Genomic DNA, 25,189 nt, shown 5'->3' with positions numbered 1-25,189 from the left:
TTTTATTTTTCGTGATTTTTATCTTTTACGGCAAAATTGCCATAGGGCCAAGTGGTTATGCAGCGAAAACACTTGTGGCAAAGATGTCTACAGCAAACAGGCTTGCAGCAAAGTACCAAGAAACCCTGGTTGCTGACTGTTCTGCACCCAGTCTGACTTGTGACGCCTTCCCCGACACCAAGCAATTCTCCAACACCAGCAGGATGTCCTACAGTTCCATGGATTCTGTCACCGTCTACCTGGAGATAGCATCAGACCCCACAGGTTAAGGGCTCAGTTCCACAAGACTGCCCCCACTTCAGACGCCAGTGGCAAGTCCAGGTTGCCACCTGTGCTTCTGACCGGCTGGCTATAGACTGGAGGTTCCAACAACCCCCTCCTTGGGTTCCATTAATTTGCGAGAATGGCTCACAGAACTGAGAAACATTTCACGTACCAGTTTATTATAAAAGGATGTACCTGAGAACAGCCAGATGGAAGAGATGCATCGGGCAAGGTATGGAAAGGGCGTGGAGCTTCCCTGCTCTCTGAGCCGCCACTCTCCTTGCATCTCCACAAGTTCACCAACCTGGACGCCCTCCATCCCTTTGGGCTTTTTACGGAGGCTTCATTACATGGTCACGATTGATTAAACCAGTGGCTATTATAGGCGATCGATTCAACCTCCAGACCCTCTCCCCTCCCCAGAGGTGGAGGGGCAGGTGGGACTGAAAATTCCAACCCTTGAGGTACCTGGTTGGGACCCCTGGCAACCAGCCCCCAACCTTAGGTGACCGAGGTGCTTTCCAAGTCGCCTCATTAACATAACAAAAGACGCCTTGATTGCTCTCATCACAGGAAATTCCAAGGGTTTTAGGAGTTCTGTGCCAGAAATGGGGTACAAAGACCAAATATATATTTATTATAAATCACAGCGTCACAGCTGTTCCCGCCATGGGCTCCTCTTCCTTCCTAAACATTCGTTGTCTTAACTACCCACCGCTCTCCTCTCCCTCTTGCCCCAACCACTGAGAACAAACATCGCCTGTGTTTGTTCAGCTCTTTATTAAGGTCCATAAAGGAAGCCATATCATCGACATCAACACGAAACTGGCAGTCCAAAGACCTGCTTTGAGCTTTGATGCTATGCGGAACAGCTGCCAACGCATAAAAACCAGGAGAGCGGTTTTTTACAATTTGGAGGAGATGTCACATAGTCAAACTTGCTTTTCCCAGGACGAGCTGGCCCGGCTTCAATTCAATTCCACCCGCCTCTCTCCACTCTACCCTGTCTGCACCCCCCTCGCCTCCTTGAGGGCCTGACTTCCACATCTCCTGGTCCATTTTCCCGATTTCGCTCCCATCAGCAGACAAACGTGTTGTCATTTGTCCCAGCTCAGAAACACCCTGCTCCTCTGACCATGATGGCACCCTGTTCGCAGACTTCCAGCCTCCAGAACGGCGAGAAATAAATTTCTCTCGTTTACAAGCTTAAAAACAAAACAAAAGAAGAAACCCCTGGAACTTGAAGAACTTGCGATCCTCCATTATCCTTAAAGTTGGCTCTGTATTCACCAAACTGCAAACCATCTGGAATTGAAACCCAGCCTTTGTTTTAGATACTGTAAAATAGCCAGCATGAAAAATACCCAGTAGGAAAGCCTTTGAAAGTTCTTAAGGAACCAACTCCTGTTACCTGCAACAACACGGAAGACAGAGCTAAAGAAGCCAGACACACAGGCCTGCTGTGAGGTTTCACTTATGTGAAGGCCAAGGGCAGGACGGGAATCAGATCCATGGCTGCTTCTGGAGTGGGGGAACTGACAGGGAAAAGGCACAGGGAAATTTCTGGAGTGTTAGAAATGTTCTCCATCACGACCTGCTTAGTGGTTACACAAGTATGTATATTTATAAAAATTTAGTGACCTGTAGCCTTAAGATCTGTGCCCTTCATGCATTTTTCCACATTTAAGTTACCCTTCACCAAAAAAAGATTAAAGAGAAATAAGTGTAGGGGCCAGCCCTGTGGCCGAGTGATTAAGTTCTTGGGCTCTGCTTCAGCAGCCCAGGGTTTCATGGGTTCGGATCCTGGGCGGGGACATGGCACCGACCGTTCATCAGGCCATGCTGAGGCGGTGTCCCACATGCCACAACTAGAAGGACCCACAACTAAAATATGCAACTATGTACTGGGGGGATTTGGGGAGAAAAAGCAGGAAAAAAATAATAATAATCAAAAAGAGAAATAAGTCTAATCTATAAACTTCTTCTTACAAAATCTATACTACAACACTGAGAAGTTTCTGTAACATAGTTAGACTGGGGGATAAAAAAGCTGTTTTCTTCACCGTGGACCCTACCTCCTCCTCCAGCTACTGCCCCTACCTCTGCTCCCTAATCCATCACCTTATTTTCAGATTAACATACTTGGTGTCAACCTTCTCTCTGGAACCCTTTGTTCCCTTGGTACCAGGTCATCTCCTCTCCTGGATGTTCCTGCTCCCGCTCAGCCCCTCTCTAAAATGCTGGTAATTTCACGGATCGCCAAATGTGGGAGGCCCCACGGCCTACTCTGCTTTCTCTACCCCCTCAGCCTGGATGGTTTCAGTGAAACTCAGGGCTTTAAATATCATCTATATGTTAACAGCTCCAAAATTTAGCATACTTGTATAGCGATTGATAAAATGACACAACATCTGAGATTTGCTTACAAAAAAAAAAAAGAAAGAAGGAAACTCCAGGACAAAGTGTGCTTATGTGTGGCAGGAGGAAACAGAAGAAACAGGACAAGTAAAATATAGATGACTGTCAATACTGGGTAATGGGTATGTGGAGGCTCTTTATATCATAACGTTAACCTTTGTGTATGTCTTTAAAAGTCAGTAAAAATTCTGTGTCTACAAACCCTGGCTTCTCCCCCCGACTAGGACCACTTACTTGATGTCCAATGTGCATCTCCAAGTTAAGAAGTTCAAAGCCTTTCCTAGCAAGGCTCCTCCTCCCCATCTTGGTAAAAGGCATCACTTTTCATCCCTGACTCATGCTTCCTCTCCCACAACCCTCTCCCTGAGTCACTACCATCTCCCGCCCAGGCAGGGACACCAGCTTCCTCACCTCCTGCTTGTACTCCTGCCCGGCCCTCGGGCCATCCTCCTCACAGCGACCCGCACTGCTTTCATTTAACTTCTTTTGGGCATAGATTATAATAGTCACATGGTTCAAAAACCTAAAAGGCTTTAAAAAGTCTTCCTCACAGTTCTGATCTGAGACCCTCACCTCCACAGCCAACGCTGTTAGGAACTTTTGGTGTTCATGGGAGAAATCTTTATGAAACATACATCACAACCCACTGGTCCTTGCTCAGGGCCCTCCCTCCAGTGGCTTCCTGTTACACTCCAGTAAATTCCCAAGCCCTCGGCATGGCCTACAAGACCCTAGGTAAGCTAGCCCCTCTCTAGCTCCATCCCTAAATAATCCTGCCTCCCTTCCCCTCGCTCTCTCCAGCCCCTCTGGTCACTTTGCCAGTCCTTAAAGAGCCAGGCCCACTCCACCTTCACCTCCACCTCGGGGTCTCTCCACTTCCTGTTCTTCAGCATCTCCAAATGACTCACTTCCTTACCTTCTTTCATGCCTCTTCTCAAATGTCACCTCCTCAGAGCAGCCTTCTCTGACCACCTGTCACTCCGTGACCTCTGTCACTCTCAGTCCCCTTATCCTGATTTCCTTTTCTTCCAAGCATCTTTTACCTGACGTCATCTACCCAAATAGAATATCTGCTCCCAGAGGGCAGGTGCTCTGTCCAGAAAATTACTCCAGGCACTCCAGCTTGCCGCTGTGCCTGGCAGTTGACTAGAGTCCCATTATTCATTCAACAGATGAAAGAATGAATGAAATGAACAGAGAAATGAATCGAGATGAACAGATCATTCGGCAATGGCTCTCCAAGTTCCCACTGCACTTTTTCTTTGACCCAGCAACTCTGGCTCAACTGAGAGTACTACCACATACATGCAATCAGATGTACAAGGATTTCACGGCAGCAAATGTTTGTAAGAGCAGAAGTTCAGCAACAGCCAAAACATTTATCAATAAGAAATGGTTAAATGAAGTACGGTACATCCACACAACGGCAGGCTATGCCAATAATAGAAGAGAAAAGGCGGCTCTCTGGGTGCTTGACCGCACCACTGACTCACCACCAGGCAGGCTGCCCGGTGCCAGGGAAAAAACGTGGGCTCGCCCTGGAGTGAGACAGGACTGGGTCTGAATCCAGGCCCTGCTGCTTCCTGGCTATGGGGCCTTCAGCAAGGCCCTTCTTCTCTTGCACTCATTTTCTGCATCTGTTAAATGGGGAGAAAGGGTGGCTGCAGTGATGTATATAAAACAGACCCTGGGTCAGGGAGCCCATGGTCAATGCCAGGCCCCTCCTTTTCCCTTTTTAAGTCGTTTCCACCTCTGAGGGTTGCCCAGATGAGAAAGTGGCATGGAGGGTGAGCAGGGGTTGAGAAATTCAGATAAGAAAAACAGAGACGGGGGCTGGCCCGGTGGCGCATTGGTTAAGTTTAGCACACTCCGCTTGGCACGCTCTGGGTTCACAGGTTCAAAGAAAACCCACCACACAGATATGATCTGAGATGAAGATGCTACAAAGGGACACTGACAGACATAATACAAAGATGGCCTGTCACATGTTATCTCCACTGAACACCCCCAAACTTCCAGAGAATCCATCAACAACAGGATTCTCCACCCAGCCTGTGGCAGTGCGGAGAAACGGCTCCAGCTGGCACCGGTGCCCAGAAAACGGCAGCAGGGATGAGGCATGGAGGGGAGGTGGCAGCTCTGAACCAACCACTACCGTTATCATCGTAAATCACAAAATAAGGACAACATATAGCGCTACTGTGCACCAGGCACTGTCCTAGGTGCTTCCACCCATTTAACTCTGCCAGTTACATCACAAGGTGCCAGCATCTCCATTTTACAAATGGGAACATCGAGGCCGAGAGGGGTAAGGTACTGGGCCAAGGTCAGCGGCCTGATTCAGGAACCCAGACTCAGGCTGTTAACGACAATGCTTTGCTCTGACAGTAGATCCAGAATGAAACTGGGAACCGGTGCTTTAGGAACGGAATATGGGAACCACAGTAGGAGACTTACTTTTATGGTGTACCCCACTGGCTGCTTGAATTTTGTCAGAAGGTACATGTACTCCCCGTTCAAATATAATTTCAAAAAATACTTTTAATAAGATTTCAAGCGAAAAGTGGTAAACTCCTCATTCACTTATATATCTATGATTCTATTTCTATTTCTCTCTTCTCTTGAACAATCTCTCATTCCCACTGGAGACCACTGGCCCCAGCTAAGCGGCCCAGCCTTTGGACTGGGCATGCGCTATAAGCGGGCGGCGACCTCCGCCTGCCCTTTGGTGCGCACAGGGCTTCGCCCGCAGGCGTTTAAATCCCTTGACTGGATTCCCCCTCCACCGTGACCCCCGAGAGATTTAATACGTGGTCCTGTCCCCACCAGTCCGCGTCTCCCATGCCTTCAGGACGAAGCCCGACTCTAGAGGCCCTTGGGGATCTGACCTCCACTGCCTCAACTCCCATCCCGGGGGAACTCTAGGTCCAAGCCAGTCTGAACTTTTCTCCCTCGGTACCCTCCGCCTGGGGTGCCCTCGGCCGCCCTTCAAGGTCCAACCGGACCCGCGCCCTCGCCCATGTGATTTGATCCCCTGGCCGTCTCCCTCCACAGGCTGGGATCTCTTCCAGCGCAAACGCCAGGCCTGATTCATTCCTGTGGTCTCAGCACTCACTCAGCCCAGGACACTAGGATTCCGCCCTACCGCCCCACCCCACCGCATCCTGCCATCACCACTGCCGAGGCGGGACTCGAACCTGAAATCTCCAGAGCGGCCCTCGCTCCCGCTTCTCGGCACGCCCACGCTTAGCCCCAACGACGCGCACGCGCACTGAGGCGGAGCAGCAGCGCCTTCCCTCCGTAACCCGCATGCGTGCTGCGGCCAACCGCCTCCATCCACGCATGCGCGGCCCGACGCTCACGCTCCGTTCTCGCGCGCCTACCCCGCGGCGCATGCGCTGGGCCAGCAGCCCGTGGGCTTTGAGCTCAGCTTGGCCCCGCGATACCTCCCGCTCCCGTTCCTCCTTCGGGCCGGCCTTCCGGGATGCCCAGACCGGTTCCGGAGTGACGGTGCTCGCTCTCTCCCTCTCTACCCCGTGCTCCCAGGCCCCCCACACGCCATTTACAGGCTGGTGGCTTGTGGTGGACCTTCTCCGCCCTCACCCCGCCCCGTCACCGAGAGCGCGCGCCCGGGAACCAATCAGCAGCCGCCTTAGGTAAGGGGCCCGCCCCCTCCTCGGCCGTTCAACGGTCCCGGGGCCGCCCGGCGGGTGGGCTGGTGGGCGTCGCCGAGTGGGGACCCGATGAATCCCGGGTGGGCGGAGGCGGAGCACGTGTGCCTAGGAGCTTCAGAAGTGGGAGGGCCTGAGAGTGAGGGCTGTGAAGTGGCCGGAAAGGACGGTGTAAACAGAGGTTCTCGTTGTAGGGGCCCCGCGGGAGGCCTGTAATCAGACGCCCTGAAGAATGTGTAGACGGACCCCCGAGCTCCGGGGGAGGCCCCGTGTGGGAGCCTGTAGATGTAGAGATGTGTAAATACGTGTAAGTGCTGGAGACCTTAAGTGTGTGTCAGGCTCTTGAGCTCCGAGGTGGGCGAGTGCTTCCTGAGGGTGGGCGTCCATCCGGAGTTGGGAACTGGGGGGGGTCTCCCCCCGCCCCGTGATTGGCAGATAGACGCTTAGATTCGAGGAGAGCCCCCAAAGGGGTGTATTAAGAGATGCTGAAGGACTGAGGGCTGGGAGGTGACCCTGAGAGTCCGAAATAGACTGGCTTTGTAAGTTTTAAGGGAAGCCCCAAAGGAGCCTGGAAACAAGATTGGGGGTCCCCAGGTTGTGTGCCGGTGGACTCTTTTTCAGTTCTGGGGAGCTCCCCACAGGGGCTGTAAAGTAGACTCAAATACTGTGGAGGTTCCCAGAATAAAGGACAAAAGGAGGCTTATTTGCATGGGAAGGGGGTCCCTGTGGGTGTGTAAACAGACACTAGGGTGGGGCAGAAGCCCCTTGGAGGCAGGAGAACAGACATTTAAGCGCTGGGGAGGTCTCCAGAATAATGTGCAGGCAGACGCTTAATTGCACAGGAGGGAAGAGTCCCAGGGTCTGAAGGGGCTCCAGCCGAGCTGTAAACAGTCATTTAAGGGCTCAGTGAATCATTTCCCGTAAGCATCGTAGACAGGCCTTGTCCTCTGTCTCCGGAGGCGGGCTTCAGCCCAGGTCGTGGCTGGGGGCAGGTCTGGTGGCGCAGTGAGGAGCTGGAGCGGCCCCTGCCTGGCTGGCAGAATCACCCCTGCATCCTCCTGTCAACAGACACTCATTCTGGGGGAAGAGTCTCTTGCAGGGACCTGCTCCTGTCGCTATACACTGGGGTGGGGGGTGGAGGGGATTTTGTAAAATCATTTAACAGGCACGAATTGGTAAGCAGGGATCGGCAGACTTTTTCTGGAAAGGGCCAGAGAATAATTATTTTAGGCTCTGCAGGCTGTACTCGGGCTGTCTCATCTGCTCACCTCTGCTGTTGAGTCAGGAAGGCAGCCAGAGGCACTTTGTAAATTGATGGTCGGGCCCGTGTTCCAATAAAACTTTATTTACAAAAAACAGAAGGCAGACCGTATTTGGTCCACGGGCTGCGGTTCGCCACCTTGACCTGTGAGCTACAGCTGAGGGCCTCCTCGTCCTGCAAGCAGACTCTTAAGTACTCAGCCTGCCCTAGGTGATGTGTAAACAGCGGGGTGTCAAAATTCACTTAGTAGAGCCATTTTTAAATGAGTCAGAGCCACCTTTCCAGAGAAACCGCCCTGCTGTCTTGACCCTTGGGCCGGGCTGAACCTTTGGACTGGGCCCAAACAGCAATTGTTTTACAAGCAATTGTTTGAGAAGTCGGCAGGAGAACCGACATCCTGATCGCAAAGACTGAGAACCGTGGACTTTCTGAAGATGGAGTCAATAGTGTTTAGCCAAGACTAGCTGTCTGCCTCCAACTCCGATTAAAATTCCTTGTAGTTCAACTTCCCTTCAAAGGCCCCTGACTTTTATTTCCTAGGGGGATGCTATTTGGGTTTCTACCTGAATCTGTGTTCCCCAAATTACAATTCTTTGATCCCAAATAAAAGCTTGGCCTCTTACACTGGTTTCTGTTTTTGCAGGTTGACATGGGGAAGCCCACTAGGGACCTGTAAACAGATAGTTAAACAACAGGGGCTGGGTCACATAGGTAGCCATACATTTTATAACATCTTAGATTAATTTAAACACTGATGGACCTTGGAGTGCGGACTATCAGGAATGAAAGGTAAACAGACCCTGAAATGTAGGCAGACACCTATTTTCAATAGGCCTCTGAATGCTGGAGCCTCATCCCCACCTGTGCCAGTAATGGGTAATCAAAAGAGAAGTTGTCAGACTGAGGGTCATGTTATTGATTTGTGAGGAAATGCCTTGCTGCATTTTGGGAAACAGAATGTCCCATTTTTATGTGACCCTGCCCATATGAGTTATATTTATATTGGGACAAAGTGATTAATAGTTGGGAATAGTAAGAGACAGGAGTGTATTTGTTTCTGACTGCGTCCAGAGGTAGGCAATTCGAGGTTAATAGGGGACTCCCAAAACTTATATCTTGTTCTACCATGCCTTCCTTACATTAAGTTGCCTCATAGTCCAAGATGGCTGCTTGAGGTCCAGCCTCCACACCCACATTCCTTCCAGCCAGCAGGAGGAAGGGGCAGAAGGCACGTGCCAGTGACTATGAAGGAAAATATCTGAAAACTGCCAGAACACATGTCTAGTATCATACCATTGGCCAGAAAAAACTTAGTCACATGGCCACACCTAACTGCAAACTAGGCTGCGAAGTGTACTCTGGATAGCCATGTACCCAGCTCAGAACCGAGGGTTTCATTTTTTTGAAAGAAGTGAAGAATGGATATTGGGAGCCAGCTGGCAGTCACTGCCACAGCTCCAGAGCTCTCTGGAAAGAAAGGCCTTCTTATAGTCCAGAGTGAGCCACGTTGAGCGGGGGGACGCTCTTCACCCTGGGATTGACCTCTTTCTCTGTAGGTGACCATGTCTGAGTCTGGGCACAGTCAGCCTGGGCTCTACGGGATAGAGCGGCGGCGACGGTGGAAGGAGCCTGGCTCCGGCGGCCCCCAGAACCTCTCTGGGCCTGGCGGTCGGGAGAGGGACTACATCGCACCGTGGGAAAGAGAGAGACGGGTGAGCGTCCGCGCCCAACGGCAGCGTTCACACATCCGCTCATTCCACAAGTGTTTCCTGAGCCCCTGCCACGTGCCAGGCACTAATCTAGGTGCTGGGGATGTGTCGGTGGACAAAACGGGCTGCCCTCGAGGAAGAGGGTAGAGATAAAGGGGGCTGCCTTAGGTGGAGTGCCCAGAGAAGGCCTCTCTGAGGAGGCGGGTTCTGAGCAGAGACCCGAAGGAGGTGAGGGAACGAGCCGGGACAGACTCTGAGTGAAGAGCATTCTTGCCTGAAAGCACAGCCTCTGCAAAGCAGCTGGTGTGTGCAGGGAGTGGCCGGGAGGCCACACGGCTGCAGTGCATGAGGAGGGGGGCGGGTGATAGAAGATGAGGTCAGGAGGTGACGGCCCGATCCCGTAGCGCCTGGTGGGGCTTAGAGAGAAGTTCGAATTTCACCGGAAGAAATTGGCGTTGGAGAGTTTGAGCGAGAGGGGCCACGAGCTCGTGTCTGATGGTGACGGCAGCGGTCTGTGCTTGTTGAGCAGCCATAGTGTGCTGGCACCACGCAGAGGCCTCTGTGGCCCTGGACCTCCCTGAACCCTCACAGCCGCCCCATGAAGTCGGACCCAGGATAGGTCCAATTTGCACTAACGAGGAAAATGAGCCTCCGAGGGGGACGGACTGACCCAGAGGCACAGTCAGTACGCTTGGGGCCAGCTAAGCCTCGAGTGCTGCAGCATCTGCCTGCTGTGGGGGGCGCCCTGGCCTGGGAGTCGGTAGCCTCGGGTGGGCCCAGGCCCTGCCTTGCTCTCCTCCTGTGCCTGGGTGGCTTACTGCCAGCACCTGCCCCTGGGTTCTTTGTCTAGGGCCCTGCCCACCTCTGAGAGCTGACGGTACGGGGAGGAACGGAGCCCTTGGGACCCGTTGCTGAGCCCTAAGTGCAAGCGTGGAGAAGAGTTTGTTCACAGTGCGCTTGGTTCCGGCTCTTCCTTCTCGGGTCACGGCACAGTGAGGACCGTCTCTCTTCCTTGCACATTACATCCTCTGGGGACCGTTCCCGTCTGCCTACACCTTCCGCTTCCATCCCGCACAAGCAGCTCCCATATCTCTTGTCTTTGTTTCTGCCTTTGCTGCCGAGCTCTGGCCGCCTCCTAAATGGCCAGTGGCCTCCTCACGACCTCTGTGTCCCCTGCTGACCTCAGCGTCTTCCGGCCATATGTCTTCCTTCCTGTATCAGTAACAGCCCCTTGGGCCCCATCCTAGACACCTCCCCAGCCCGCCCCACGCCGTCAGGCCCCAGTGCTGTCCAGTGTGCCTCCCGAGTCTGTCTCCTGGCCATCATCGTCTCTGCCCCACAGCCTCGGGCCCGGGTCTCGTCTGCTTCTCCACGGCCTGGGAGCCCACAGCCTCTCCTGCAGTTCTCGCACTGCTGGCCTTTGCAAAGCCCTTTCACATCGTCCTTTCCTTTCCTCTTCTCCAGAGGCCAGTGAAGGGAGCAGGACTTAAATAAGTGTCCTCAGTGTGTGGGTGAAGAGCAGACCCGGTGAGAGGCCGAGACTCTCCCCAGGTGACTCAGGGACCCAGAAAAGGAGAGAACTCAAGCTCAGTCTCTCCCCTTCTGTAAGCAGAGTCGGGATGAGTCCAAAGAGGCACGAGGAGGGCAAGGTGTGGCTGGTGCAGGAGCAGGGCTGGGACGGAGAGGGTCAGGCCAGCACGTGCTTCCGGCCCCTCTCATGGTGAGCACCTGCGGTGTCAGCCACAGGGCCAGTTGAGGGCTTTCTCCTCTCAGCCTCATCATAGGCCTGCGAGGAAGGAGTTCTGAGCCCCTTTCGCCAGGTGAGGAAACGGGCCTGAGTGAGGGGGCTTCCTTCCCAGGTTCATACAACCACAAGAGGCGGGGCAGGTTCAAACCAGGATCTGTCTGGCTCCAGAGCCCAGCTCCTTCCATCTGAGCTTGTCCGTCAGAGGCAGCCAGACAGAGTGGCTGACAGCGTGGTTCTGGAGCCAGGAGGCCTGGGTTCAAATGGGGGCTCCATTGCTTGTTGGCTGTGTGACCTTGGGCAAGCCACTTAACCTCTCTGTGCCTCAGTTTCTTCATTTGTAGAATGGAGCTAATAATAGTGTCTCTCTCACAGGGCTGTTGGTAGGATTGAGAGAATTAGTATGTGGAGGCATGTAGATAGTACCAGGCACATAAAGGCCTTCGGGAGCAGCCTGGAGAGGTAGGGGAGCCATCCCTGAGTAACTGCCCTCCATCACCACAGGATGGCAGCGAAGAGACAAGCACGTCGGTCATGCAGAAAACCCCCATCATCCTCTCCAAGCCTCCAGCAGAGCGGGTGAGCAGGGAAGATGGAATCTTCGGGAGGGGAGGCCAGGAGCAGTTAGGTGAGGATCTGTCCCACTGACTGGCCCCTTCTCATCCCCGTAGTCAAAGCAGCCACCACCTCCTACAGTGCCCGCGGCCCCGCCTGCCCCAAGCCCTCTGGAGAAGCCCATCGTCCTCATGAAACCCCGGGAGGAGGGCAAAGGGCCTGCGGCCACCACCACTGCCTCAACCCCCGAGGGCGCCGCCCCCCCACCTCCCGCCGCCCCTGCGCCACCCAAGGGGGAGAAGGAGGGGCAGAGACCCACACAGCCTGTGTACCAGATCCAGAACCGGGGCATGGGCCCTGCCGCTCCGGCAGCCATGGATCGTGAGTTGGGGCCGGGCACGGCCTGCCTGGGAGCTGGAGCCCCCTCACCCGCAGACCCTCACCGCATCCCCTGTCCCCTGCTCTCTCCTGTCGCCAGCTGTCGTGGGCCAGGCCAAACTGCTGCCCCCGGAGCGCATGAAGCACAGCATCAAGTTGGTGGATGACCAGATGAACTGGTGCGACAGTGCCATTGAGGTACGGGGGGCTCTCCCTGCTTGAGGTCCAGCGCCCTCGCCTCCTCCACCCGCTGCCCCCAGCATCCTAGGGGGGCACCATCAGGCCAGACGCTTTCAGGCAGCTGGAGCCGTGAGCTGGGATGGAGCAGAAGGTTCTCACCTGGCCGGGGCTGGATTTCTGTCCCTTACGCTAGCTCAGCGGTGCTGGCAGGTGATACTGAAATACTTTGCTGCTGGTTGGCCAGGAGGTACTCCCCTAGCCCCCCACCCGGATGCCTGGGATCCCCTGCACCGCCCCACAGCGGGGCAGCCTCCTGGGCCCTCCAGTACCTCTCCTCATCGGTCAGAACCCGTGTGGTACCAGTGTTAACTGGTTTGAATGTCACTCCCCAGAGGTCCCGCCATCCCAGCAGCCCTTGCTCTGGTTCAGACCTCGCATTTCTGGACTGTCACACCCACGTCCACTCTCCCAGTCTTCATTTCCGCTCCTCTGCTGCTCTTCCCCCCAGACCTGTCACATCGTGCCCCTGCTCCACTTGTCCTAGGTGTGTAGCTGTGTTCCCTCCTCTTCTCTAGCTGCCTGGACTTAGGAGGACAGCGTGCTGGGCCCATTTTTACCTGGTCCCTGCCACCTCTCTCTGTCCACCCTCACGTGGATATCAACTAGGAGCTTTAAAAAAAAAGAACCGGTATCCAGGCCCTCCCCTTCCGCACTGTCAGGTGGAACTCTGCAGTGACGAGAATGCTCTGTGTTTGCACCATCTGGTATGGTCGCCACTATCCCTGTGTGTGGCCCTTGAGCCCTTACCCACATACGTCCGTATGTGGCCAGTGCAACTGAGGAAACTGAGTGTCTTTTGTTTCATTTTGATTAAATAGCCACAGGTGGTCAGTGTCTCCCACTTTGAACAGGGCTAGCCCTGGATACTCTAGTATGTCTGTAGTTAGGTCTAGGATTAGCTGCCCTTTTTTTTTTTTTTTAAAGCTCTTCAGATGAGTGTAAGGCACAACAGCCTCAGTTGAGGCGAATCCGTTTTCCTTGAAGAGGGTCTCTTTTGCCCCCTGGTGGTGAAAGTCAGCACAGCTGGCGGCCCGGAGGCAAAGGTCTCAGGAATTTCCGGGACTCCTAACTAAAGTCCACAGACCAGAGCCTGGGTGGACGGATCTCCCTTCCCACGCACGGTGCCCGTTCTCACGCCTCCCCACCTGAAGCAGAAGGCCTCCCAGCGGTCCCCTCCAGTAGCCTCGCTCACCAAGTCTGATCCATGACCTGTCCTTCCGTTCCTGTGCCTCTCACCTTCTCTTCCCCAAGGTCAGGCTTCCCTTGGCCAACTGTGTTCCAGCCCACGGACTTCCTCTTAGCTTCTTGACCACGTCAGGCTCTTTTCTACTTTAGAGCTCTCACAGATGATGTTCTCTGTGTCCAGAACAGTCCACATAGCCCACCCCCACCCCCACCACCACACACACACAGAAGCCATAGAAGTTTTTCTTCGTGTCTGACAAGGCAGGTGGACGAGCCTCAGAGGTCTCTGGGGCCCCCCGTCTCACTCCGGCAACTGACAGATTTCTGATGGTCACATTCCTACGTCTTCCCCCAGTACCTGTTGGATCAGACTGATGTGTTGGTGGTCGGTGTCCTGGGCCTCCAGGGGACAGGCAAGTCCATGGTCATGTCATTGTTGTCAGCCAACACTCCCGAGGAGGACCAGAGGTGAGGGGGACATCAGGTAGGGGCGTTTGGGGTGTGGAAGGCCAGGAGGGAGGTGGGCACTCACCTGGGGCAGGGGAAGGGTGGGCCTGGGTGTTGCATGGAGTGTTACCAAAGGACTTTGGGACATTGCTTCCCCTCCCTTGGCCTCAGCATCTTCGTCAGGTGAGGGTGACGGGGGCTGGACTAGATCTTTGTGTGGCTCCGAGGTCAGCAATCCTGTGCCTCCCTCCTTTCCTTCCTGCCGTGCCGCAGGCAGTGGTACAGAGCCCCGCCGGGAACTGGGACGATGCAGTCACTAAGCCCCACCTCAGTCTCAGCCCTGCCGCTCCCCAGCTGGTTGACCTTGGGCAAGTCACTTCGCCTCCCAGTATCTCAGTTCTTCACCTGTAGAGTGGGTTTTTGGAGGACGAGATGAGATCAGGAAGGCAAAAGTTAACAAGGCACAGAGCAGATGCCCACAGGATGCAGCTGACGTGCCTGGGAAATAGAGTGGGGAAGGAGCCCTGGACGCAGGGCGTGGGTTCTGCACCAGCCACAGGCCTGCATTCTCTTTTTTATGAGTCCTGCATTCTTGAGTAAGAATAGGATATGATCATGAACATAAACAATGAAGTCACGGGAGAAGATCTGGGGGAGTAGGGAGCTGAAGGACCAGGGCCCAAAACTCAGGGCGGGGAAGGAAAGGGAGAAAGGCAGGGATTAGGGAGTAGGGGACGTGTACAGTCTAGTGAAGGAAGGGTCAAAATGGGGGCTCAGAAGGGGTAGTAGCTACTTGGGGTTGTCTGAAAAACATAGGGGTTCGTTTTTGATAAAGCAGGTGATATTTCCCTGGACTCCATGGACGGGCCTCCAGGGGTCCATGAACCTCCCGACAGCATGTGCAGAATCATACACATCTGCAGTCAGGCGTTTCTCCTAGGGAGCGCGGCCGTGGTTCCAGCAGATCCCAGAGGGGCCTGGGGCTAAGAACCACTCTTGTGAGAATACATATTCGCTAGACCCAAAGCTGCAAGGTTGTCGCGGCTCTCAGGCCGGCTCCCCCTCTCCCCTCACTCAGGACCTCGGCTCAGCCTGGGTCCGCTCTGGACCCGCTCCAGCTCTCTCGGATAGCGTGGTTTCCATCTCTGCTTCCACCCCCAGCTAGCAAAACTTCCCCGTGCCCCTCAGCTCTGCTTCCTGAACTAGAGAGAATCCTGCTGGCCTCGCTCGTCTTTTTGAGCCGTGTCAGCCTGTGGTGTGGTGGACTTTGGTACCAACTCTGGTCATCAAATCTCAGAAGTTTTACCTCCTGATTATTTTTCATCTGCTTTTCTGCTCCATTCCCACTTCCATGCCAAGAGCTTCCTAACTGGTCCCCCTGCTTTAGTTCAATGCAACAAATATTAATTGGGTGCTTACTATGTGCCAGGGACTGCCTGGGTGCTGGGGAAACAGCATAAACAAGACTGCAAGAAATCTGTGTCCTCATGAGGCCCACATTTTGAAGGAGGAGGCAGTAAACAAAGTAAATACGTTGTTTGGCATGTTGGAAGATAGAGTGGGAAGGGATTGTAGGGAGGCGGTGCTGGGGCTAGCTTACAGTTTTAAATCAGATAGTCGGGGCAGCCCTCGCTAAGGGGACACCTGAGGGAAAGCAGACTCCGCGGAGGAAGAGCATTCCAGTCGGAGGGGATGGCAAGTGTGAGCCTCTGTGGTGGGAGCTTGCCTGGCCTGTGAGCAGAGTGGTGTGGAGGCCATGGAGCTGGAGGAAGTCAGGTCGGAGAGGCACAGGGAGGCCGGAGTCCTGGGCCTGCAAGTCTTGTTACCCACTCTGTGCACCCTACAGTCCTCACCACGCAGCCGCTAGGGGGAGCTTTTCAAAACCAAAATCCAGTCCTGTCACTCCTGCTTAAATCTCTGCAGGGCCTTCTAGGCTCCTGGGCCAGAGCCCCCATTCCTGACTGCCCCACAACAGCCCATGTACCTTCTGTGTGCTCCCTGCGCCCGTCGCTCTCTCTGCTCTTGCCGCACTGGTCCTGGATTCCTCATGCACGCCTCATACCTGCCTTCTGCCTGGCGTGGTCTTGCTTCCTTCCTCCACCCCCCTCACCTCCCCTGTACGGGAAATCAAGTTGCTTAATTAGCTCCTTTTTCTCTCTCACCCTCAGCGTCATCTTTTGCCTCTTAGGGCAGCCCTTCCCAGCTCCACCAACTCAGTTCCCCCCTTGGAGCCCTGCACGCCTCTTTTCCTAAGGCCCGCAGTGACTGATGCTGTTGGTTTGTGAGCTGGGCCAGAAGCTGCATGGGCAGCGGCTTTGTCTTCCTGGTTCCCTGCTGCATCCCGGGATCTGGCACATAGGCCTGCGGTCCAGTGTTTGTTAGTGGGAGGCTGCCTGCTCTGTGTCAGCGACATACGAGCATCTCAGGGAGGCGGGAGTGGCCCTTTGAGAGGCAGGTACTATGACCCTGATTTTACAGATTCAAAGGGGTGATGGCTTTGTCCAAGTCACAGAGTGACCCAGTGGAGCTCAGTGGCTTAGGGTAAGGCCCAGCTCTGCCTGCTTTGCTCTCGTGTCCCCCTCATCCAGCACAGGTAGAAATGGGGGAGACACCTCACAGGGGAAGAGCTGGGCACCAGGACACCAAACAGCCTCCCCCTGTGGGGCGGGGGGTGTCAGTGCTGTGTCTCCAGGGCCGGATGGAGGTGCACTTGGTGACTCATAGTGAACGATGATTTACCGCTGGAGGTCAGGCGCGCTTCTGAGGGCTTCAAGTGAATTAACCTCACAGTAACCCTGAGAGGTTTGAGACTCTCCTTAGCCCCATTTTACAGATGAGGAAACCGAGGAGAGAGACATTAAGGACCTTGCCCAAAGCCACACAGCCAGGAAGAGGCAGAGCTGGGGTTTGGATGACAGCAGGCTGGCAGAGCCCCTGCTCTTCAGCTCCTCAGTCTGTTGACCTCGTTCCAGGAGTGAACGTGTCTACTTGGGGGAGGGGTGGAGTCATGTGGTGTAAAACACAGCCCCCCAGACATGGACGGAAGGACGTGTGGCCAGGCGGGGAACCTCGTCCCACATGCTCACTTCACAGGTCATGCCCTGGGCTGTCAGAGGCTGAGAAGCGGACCGCTAATGCGCCCGCCTGCTCCTCTCCACAGGGCGTATGTTTTCCGGGCCCAGAGCGCCGAAATGAAGGAACGAGGGGGCAACCAGACCAGTGGCATCGACTTCTTTATTACCCAAGAGCGGATTGTGTTCCTGGACACACAGGTGCCAGCCCCGCCTGCCCCACCCCCCCGCCTGCCCCACCCCGCTGCACTCCCTCGTCGCTCTTTCCGCGAAAGTCTTTAAGCCGGAACCCTGCTTGCATGCCATGTGGCTCCAGCCAAGCCATGGACACGCTAGGTGCCCTCGGGCAAGTTGTGTCTTTTCTTGGCCCTTAGTCTCTTCTTGTCCAATTTTGCCCCCTCCCACAATCCATTGTGTACACAGTAGCCTAAAGAATTTTCTAGCATAGCAGTTAAAGGTGTGGGCCGTGGAGTTGGTCCGTGTCTGGATCCTGCCTTTAATTCTTACCAGTTGGGTGACTTTAAGCAAGTTTTAATTCCCCCTAAACCTCAGTGTCTTGTCTGTACATGGCGATGATAGTTATACTCAGCCTCAGGATTGTTGCAAGGATTCAGTGGAACATTCCAGCAGAGTGCTTGGCACAGGACCTGGCACGTGGCTAGCATTCAGGGCCTTGACTGTCGTTAGACCTGACCTGTCACGCGTTCAGCAGCTTTCCTTGGCTCTCCCTTGCTCTCAGGTGAGGTCCCCGTTCCCTCACCTGGCATTCAGGCTGTGTGGCTTACCTCCTTCAGATTCCCTGGTCTCCCCCTCTGGTGTGGTCACCAGCCTGCCACACCTACCATGAGGCCTCACCATGGTCCCACCCCACTTCGGGCTTTCCTCTTCTTGTTCCCTTTTCCAAAACCACCTTCGACTGTAGGACCCTGGCCAAGTTATTTAACTTTTCCATTCGTCAGTTTTCAAGTGGGAAAAATAATATTGCCCACCTTGTAGGGGTTTTTATGAGGTTTCCATGAGTTAACACAAGTCCTGAGGACAGCACCCAGCATGAAGGGAGTGCTCAGTACTCTTAGCCGTCCATACTGTCATCGTTAGAACACTCCCTCCCTTGCCTTTAGGCCTGGCTGAGGCCTTCTCCTTAATGAAGATGCCGCTGGGGTGTTGCCTCCCCCGGGAAGCCTTCCCCTCTTCTGAGCGCCCACTAGCGCCTGAGCACACCTGCCAGCGCATGCACCACGGGGTTTATCACAGTCTGTGTCCTGTGTCCTGCCCCCACCCCCTGCCTGCAGCTCTGTTGGTCAGGGCCTGAATGTTAGTGGAATAGCGTTCTGGTTGCTGTGGGCTTTGGTGACAGGAAGAGTGGAAAACCTGCAAATGTGCCATGAGACCAGTGTGCCAGGCTCCGTGCAAGGACCACCTGGACCTAGAGAGCAGCTGAACTGGTGTCGAGCTGGGTCAGAGGCCCACGTAGGGCAGAAGGGAAGTTAAGGCAGAACAGATCAGGGCGGTGCTTGGAGCTTTAGGAAGTGAGCAGTTGGGAAAGCCTCTTCCTTAAAGAAGTCCACTCACCGCAGTAAGAAGTCAACAGGGGCCGGCCCGGTGGTGCAGCAGTTAAGTTCACATGTTCCAGTTCGGCAGCCTGGTGTTCGCCGGTTCGGATCCCGGGTGCGGACATGGCACTGCTTGGCAAGCCATGCTGTGACAGGCGTCCCACATATAAAGCAGAGGAAGATGGGCACAGATGTTAGCTCAGGGCCAGTCTTCCTCAGCAAAAAGAGGAGGATTGGCAGCAGTTAGCTCAGGGCTAATCTTCCTCAAAAAAAAAAAAAAATTAAAAAAAAAAGAAGTTGACAGACTATCAGGCTCATTTAGCTCCTGTCTTTACATGGAATGTTCCTTTAAGAAAAGTGATGCGCTCACCACTGATTCTTTTACACCCAGTGATGCGATGATTGAATCCTCACCGGTTTTCACACTAATCATTGCTTTTTGACCTAAGTAATTATCTTAGCAAAGTTTTGAAAGCATTTGAAACAACAAACAACAGAAAGGGTCTTAAGGGACGTGACTCGTTGAAGTGTGTGTGAAATTTGTCAGCGCGAGCAGAGTTCTCCTTGGGCTGGCGGCTCTGGGGAGCAGTGAGATTGTGGAAGAGCCGGGGCCAAGGGATCTGCTCTGAGACTCTCCTTCCCCTCCTCCTGCTGCCTGGCACTGTAGTCATTGGAAACTCCGTGTTTCTCACCTCATTTTGTCCTGAGAGAGGCGATGTCTTTGCCTTCAACGTGTGGAACATGGGTAGCCGTGGCCCCAGGATGCCGACCCCAGGCCCCTCCCTGACACCCTCTTCTCTCCCTTGCCCCAGCCCATCCTGAGCCCCTCCATCTTGGACCACCTCATCAACAACGACCGCAAGCTGCCTCCGGAGTACAACCTGCCGCACACCTACGTGGAGATGCAGGTGAGGGGCCGAGGGCACCCTGCCCCGCAGGATCTGCCATGGGGAGCTGGGTGTGGGTTGACCTTGTCTCTGCTTCGTAAGAGCCCTGGGTGCCCTGGGAGCCGCAGGAAGAGAACAGCCCTGGGAGTCTGATCTGGCTCGGCTCTTGGCTCTGCCCCTGGGAAACGTCACCTGCCGCCCCTTCCCCTTCAAGCCTCGGTATCCGCCCATGTGCAATGGTGGTGACCATTCCTCCCCTGCTCGATTTAGGCGTGGCCTGTAAGGGAAGTGCCAGCACAGTCTGGGCACAGAGTAGGTGCTTAAAGGCCCTCAGGCCCTTGCCCTGCTGCCCCCCTAGCTGAGTCCTGGCATCAGGGGCCCCAGTCTGCACAGGGGGGCCTTCAGCTCTGTCGTCCCTTCCTGCCCGCCCTCAGTCACTCCAGATTGCAGCCTTCCTCTTCACGGTCTGCCACGTGGTGATTGTCGTCCAGGACTGGTTCACGGACCTCAGTCTGTACAGGTGAGGAGCTGGGGAGGGGGCCAGGCCAGAGATGGCGGCCCCCCGCCTGAGCCACTCGGCCACATCTCACAGGCTCCGCAGCAGTCACAGGGGCCCTCTTAAAATGTAAGGTGGCGTGGGTCACCGCCACCTAACTCTCCCTCAGCACACGTACACTCACTTAGAACCTTCCACTGACTACACATCACCCAGAATAAAGTTGAGTCCTTCCCACGCGTGGCTTATGAGGTCCTATGCAATGTGCTCCCAGTCACCCTGCTGACCTCCTCTGCTACCGCTTCCCTCTCTCCCTCCATTAAGTGGGGGTGGCCTCATGGCTGCTCCTCGTGCAGCTGGGGACCTCTGCACTCCTCATGCGTCAGCCAGAAACACTTCCTGCGGAGCTCAGACTCCCGCCTCGTGTCCTTCAGGTCGACCTCAGGCCTTCCTGACCAACTAACGTCGCATCCCTGTTACTCTCCCCTCCTTGCCCTGCTGTGTTTCCCTTCGTTGCACTGTCACTCCCCGACAGGAAACTGTAGATCTCTGTATGGTCTGTCTCCCCATTAGAACGTAAGCCCCAGGAGGGAGGAGTCCCCAGCGCGTCACACAGTGCCTAGTACGAGGTAGATATTTAATATAAATTTGTTGAGTGAATAGCACGAGGAGATGGCTTGTCTGCCCCTTCGAGTCCTGTCGTCCATGTCCTCCAGGCATGTGTACCATCCCGTTGGTACCCTGGCGGGCAGGAAAAGGGAGGGAGACAGGATCTGGCAGGAGTCCTGCCTGAAGCAGCTGGAGGTTCCAGAAATGCCACCAGACAGCACTGGCTCAAACCTGTGGCTACAAGAGTTCCTCTTGGCCTCGGGCCCCAGGAAATAGCTGTGGGGAGGCCAGCAGCCTCGGGCAGAAAGAAGGACGGGAGCTCATGGGGAGGGAGGGCTGAGCTGGAGGAAGCAGATGTGTCCGAAGGCAGGCAGCTCTCACTAGGCGAGTGGCCTCCTTTTCCACAGTTGCTCAGAGGCAGGCTGTTTTATACAGATTAGCTGAGGTGGAGACCATGCTTTCAGCGTGGTACCTGGGACATAGTAAGCACTTGATCGGTGGGTGCTTGCTGTTCGTGCTGGTAACCCTGGGGATGGGGCGAGCTGTGGGGCTGGCCAGCAGTCCACGACGACTAGCTAGGGGAGCCGCTGTGGTGACGAGATCTAAGTGACTTAAGTCTGAAACCTCCGCTCCTGCCACCGCCGTCCACGGGCATTCATTCACCTGGCAGCTACACTGAACGTTTGTTTATACCATTTGCTGCTGGGGCACCGGGGAGACAGACATGTGAAGGAAACAGAGGAAACAGACTGCACACGTTGAGTGGGGGTGTGGGCTCAGGCTGGCACGTGGCAGAGCGTTATTTTTAAGCCGGAGTCTACAGCTGGGCTTCTCAGAGCAGGTGAACCCCTTGAAACTGTGGACACCGTGTTTGTGTGTCTGTCTGCATGAGGAGAATGTCCGTAGCTTTTATCGGATCCTAGTACCCTTTACCTCAGATAACAGGTTAATTTTATCTACTTTTACCTATTTGGGAAAATTATTTTAAAGTAGCATAAACTGAAAACTTACGTCCACGCAAAAACCTGCACACGCATGCCTGTAGCAGCTTTGTTCATAATTGCCAAAACGAGGGAGCAACTGAGACGGCCTTCAGTAGGTGAATGGATGAATACACTGTGCATCCAGACAGTGGGGCGTCGTTCAGCGCTGAGCAGAAGTGAGCTGTCAAACCGTGAACAGGCATGGAGGAACCTTACACGCGTGTCGCCAAGTGAAGGACGCCAAGCTGCCCTCTAGTCTGATTGCAGCTATATGGCATTCTGGCAAAGGCGAAACTATGGAGGCAGTAAAAAGATCAGGGGTTGGGGGCTGAATGGGTAGAGCATAGCGGATTTTTCAGCCAGTGAAACTTAAGTGTGATACAATATGGTGATTACATGTCATTTTTGTCAAAACCCGTAGAAAACAGCAAGAGTGAACCCTGATGTTAATCATGGGTTGTAGCAAGTGTGCCGCTCCGGTGGGGGATGTTGATAGTGGGGGAGGCTGTGTGTGTTGGGGGGGACGGGGGTGAGTCTACGGGAAATCTCCATTCAGTTTTGCTACGAACTTAAAACTGCTCTAAAAAATTAAGTTGGTTTTTTTTTAGTAGCGTAAACTCATTACAAAATGCCACGGGTCCCTAGATTGGTGTCTGAGAAGGTTGTCTCTGAATTCCCTAAAACTGTGTGAGAAATCTGGTGCGTGTGGGGCATTTTTCCAAGTGTGGCTGTAGCTTTCGTCACATCTGCAAAGGGAGCCCCTCCCCCAGGCTGTGGGATATGGGGTGCCTGTGCCTCAGCACCACCCTCTCACCCCAAACCCCAAGGTTCCTCCAGACAGCAGAGATGGTGAAGCCCTCCACCCCGTCCCCCAGCCACGAGTCCAGCAGCTCCTCAGGCTCCGATGAAGGCACTGAATACTACCCCCACCTGGGTGAGAGGCTTTCGGGGGCCCTGGGGGTGGGGAGAGGTGGAGGAATGAGGGGTGAAAACCAGGAGTGCTCCAGGGAAGTGGGGAGCTCGGAGGAGCACTTTTGAGAATTAGGAGGAGGTGAGTCAAAAAGGATTAGCTGCCGCTTCCTCTAAGGGTCCCTTGGCCTCAATTCCACCCTGGCCACTGAGGGCATGACCCCGAGTCTGGGTCTGGGTCTGTCTCCTTGATCAGAATGAGAGCCTCTTGGGGATAGGACCCAAGTCTGCCCATTTCTGGCTCCCTGGCATCTCCCAGCGTGGGGCTCAGGCCACGAGTGGTGAGACAGCCCACGGGCCCCGTGTACCCTGTGCGCCCTCCTGTGGCCCTTGCACGCGCCATTCCTTCACCTGCTCTGTCCTCGCCCTGCCCTACTGACGCGCCGCTCCTCTGCAGAGCTCTAGTTCATCTGTGCACCCCAGGGAGGGTCTCCCAGCGTCCTCTGGCCTCGCCAAGACCGTGGTGCCTCTTCCTGTCATACTCCTGGTCACATAGCCATCTTCCTCTCTTGTCTTTTCCATCAGACTGGGGGCTCCTTGAGGGCAGAAACCAGATGTGACTCATCTCTGGGTCCCAGCATCCCCCAGCCCAGGGCCTGGTGCAAAAGCACAGTTTCGTGAATATTTACAAGTGATCTGAACTCAGGGGTTAGGGCAGGTCCTTAGGGTGAGAAGGGGGAGTCCGCGTGGCCAAGCGCAAGCCGCCTCACCGGGCTCCATGCCTCCTCCCCCGCTCAGTCTTCCTGCAGAACAAAGCTCGTCGAGAGGACTTCTGTCCCCGAAAGCTGCGGCAGATGCACCTGATGATCGACCAGCTCATGGCCCACTCCCACCTGCGCTACAAGGGTGAGGGTCCCCAAACCACTCCCGAGCTGGCCAGTGGCCTCCTGACTCCCGATCCAGCCTGGTCTCTGGCCCTACTTGACCGTCACACACATACCTCCTCTGCCCCGCTGCATGGTGCCCGCAGGCTGATGGGTTCTCTCCCCCAGGTACTCTGTCCATGTTACAGTGCAACGTCTTCCCTGGGCTCCCGCCCGACTTCCTGGACTCTGAGGTCAACTTGTTCCTGGTGCCCTTCATGGACAGCGAGGCGGAGAGTGAGACCCCCCCACGAGTGGGTATGGCTCCCTATCCAGGGAATCTGGTTCATAGGGAGCCAGGAGCTTCCTTGGTCTGGAGGGAGACACGGGCCCACCTTGGTTAGGGGGTGACTGGTCTTGGGAGCCCACCCTGGTCTGAGGGGAGTCTCCGGCCTGTCCCTGAAGTGCCTGGACCCTTTCTTAGGAGCATGTTTCAGAGTCGTGGAAGTACAGGAACAGCTGGGCCAGGGCCCAACTTGGAGGTGCTTCTGGAGGCCCAGGATGCTGGTTGACTAGGAGGAAGGCCCTCTCTTGGCAGGCTGCCCCCCTTATCCTCCCCACCGCAACTTTCCAGGTCCCGGTTCCAGCCCGCTCTTCTCCCTGCTCCCTGGGTACCGTGGCCACCCCAGTTTCCAGTCCTTGGTGAGCAAGCTCCGGAGCCAGGTGATGTCCATGGCCCGGCCACAGCTGTCACACACCATCCTCACCGAGAAGAACTGGTAAGGGTTCTTGGCAGAGGGGGTCAAGGTGAGATGCCCTGCCCTGGTGCACACAGAAGGCGCTTCTTAGAGCTCTATGTGACCTCATTAAGCCCCTTGGTGCCAGATGTCAGTTTCCTTTTCTGGAACATTGATGGTTGCTCCCAGCTTGTAAGCGCCTCTTCCATGTCAGGCAACGTGCTGTTTCACGTGATTTTGAATTCTCCTATTTAGCCAGTGGGGTATATTTCTTACTACTGGTTTGACTGGTGGGGAAGATTTGACATGGAGGGGAGAACGTGGGAGGTGAAAGGTTCCACAGCTGATAGATGTTTCTGATGCTCACAAGACTGGAGGGAGGTAGAGAAAGCCCCAGCCCCACCGAGGCCAACCCTAGGTGGAGTGGGAAGAAGTCTGGACTCGGAGCTGGGGCCCGAGGTCTTAGTCCAACAGCAGGCCCTTCAGCTTCCCTTACCGCGGGGGAGATGGGAGAAGCAGGGCCACCTCCCATCGGTGCTGGCATCTTCCCTGGATCCAGTCGAGGAGACTGGGTTCTGAGAGGCCCAGCCACCCTCAGGTCGTACATGGGACCTAGTCTTTCCACCTGGCCAGGGCCGGTGTGCGGCTGGTGGGCTCCCAGCAAGGGCCGCCCTGACTGTTGGCCTTCTCTCACAGGTTCCACTACGCTGCCCGGATCTGGGACGGTGTGAAAAAGTCCTCTGCCCTGGCAGAGTACAGCCGCCTGCTGGCCTGAGGCCGAGGGGGGATGTCATGCAGGGAACCCCTCCTGGGTCCCCAGTGGATGGCGAAGGATCACATACGTCCTCCCCGCTAGTGGGGTGGAGAGTGGCAGCAGGCCTGATGGACGAGGGACCACGACTTCCTCGCCCGGAGATGTGTCCAGGGCCAGGCCCCCCACCCTCAGTAGAGTGTTGGTCGGGGTGACTGAGGTCCCACCCCCAACCTGGGACGGGGAAGCCCATCCTCAGTCCCCCACAGGGTCGGGTGGTGGGCGGAGCCACAGTGGTCACCAGGAAGGCCAGGCTCCATCTTTACCTCCCTCTGCAGGGACGAGAGCAACAGGTCCCTCTTCCCTGATGCCAAGCCCTTTCCTGTCAGGTGACGCAGGGTCTTGGGAGCTCCTCACGGGGGGCAGATCTGATGGTTCGAATAAAAGCAGTCGTGCAA

General features: G+C 55.2%; 1 protein-coding gene and 1 long non-coding RNA gene across 4 annotated transcripts; one reads left to right on the top strand and one right to left on the bottom strand.

The window, feature by feature from the left end:
* Window positions 1–6,035, bottom strand: LOC139085472 (uncharacterized). The gene is made up of 2 exons (XR_011543789.1): window positions 5,880–6,035; window positions 1–239 (listed from the first exon to the last, which is right to left on the bottom strand). It is a non-coding gene; the product is annotated as an uncharacterized lncRNA (long non-coding RNA).
* SMG9 (SMG9 nonsense mediated mRNA decay factor) lies at window positions 6,013–25,189 on the top strand. 3 transcript variants are annotated; one of them, XM_070632819.1, is made up of 15 exons: window positions 6,337–6,660; window positions 8,258–8,403; window positions 9,171–9,326; window positions 11,572–11,646; window positions 11,739–12,003; window positions 12,101–12,198; window positions 13,781–13,893; window positions 17,033–17,144; window positions 19,309–19,404; window positions 19,818–19,903; window positions 22,299–22,405; window positions 23,179–23,286; window positions 23,433–23,561; window positions 23,878–24,022; window positions 24,677–25,189. In XM_070632819.1, exons 3-15 carry the CDS (start codon window positions 9,177–9,179, stop codon window positions 24,753–24,755), a joined length of 1,563 nt encoding a protein of 520 aa, XP_070488920.1. In that variant the 5' UTR covers window positions 6,337–6,660; window positions 8,258–8,403; window positions 9,171–9,176; the 3' UTR covers window positions 24,756–25,189. The 3 variants fall into 3 exon arrangements, with proteins under 3 accessions (XP_008518293.1, XP_008518294.1, XP_070488920.1); XM_008520071.2 differs by lacking the exon at window positions 8,258–8,403 and having other exon boundaries at window positions 6,013–6,338; XM_008520072.2 differs by lacking the exon at window positions 8,258–8,403 and having other exon boundaries at window positions 6,332–6,660.

The sequence above is a fragment of the Equus przewalskii genome, chromosome 9 (assembly GCF_037783145.1).
Source record: "Equus przewalskii isolate Varuska chromosome 9, EquPr2, whole genome shotgun sequence".
NCBI lineage: Eukaryota > Metazoa > Chordata > Mammalia > Perissodactyla > Equidae > Equus > Equus przewalskii.
The sequence above is the reverse complement of the archived record's forward strand: the minus strand, read 5'-3'. Positions and strand labels throughout refer to the sequence as shown.

Coding starts and splice junctions, on each gene's coding strand:
- SMG9 (XM_008520071.2), top strand. CDS start 9,177: ATGTCTGAGTCTGGGCACAGTCAGCCTGGGCTCTACGGGATAGAGCGG. Junction 12,004..12,100: donor CGCTCCGGCAGCCATGGATC/GTGAGTTGGGGC, acceptor TCCTGTCGCCAG/CTGTCGTGGGCCAGGCCAAA. Junction 24,023..24,676: donor ATCCTCACCGAGAAGAACTG/GTAAGGGTTCTT, acceptor CTTCTCTCACAG/GTTCCACTACGCTGCCCGGA.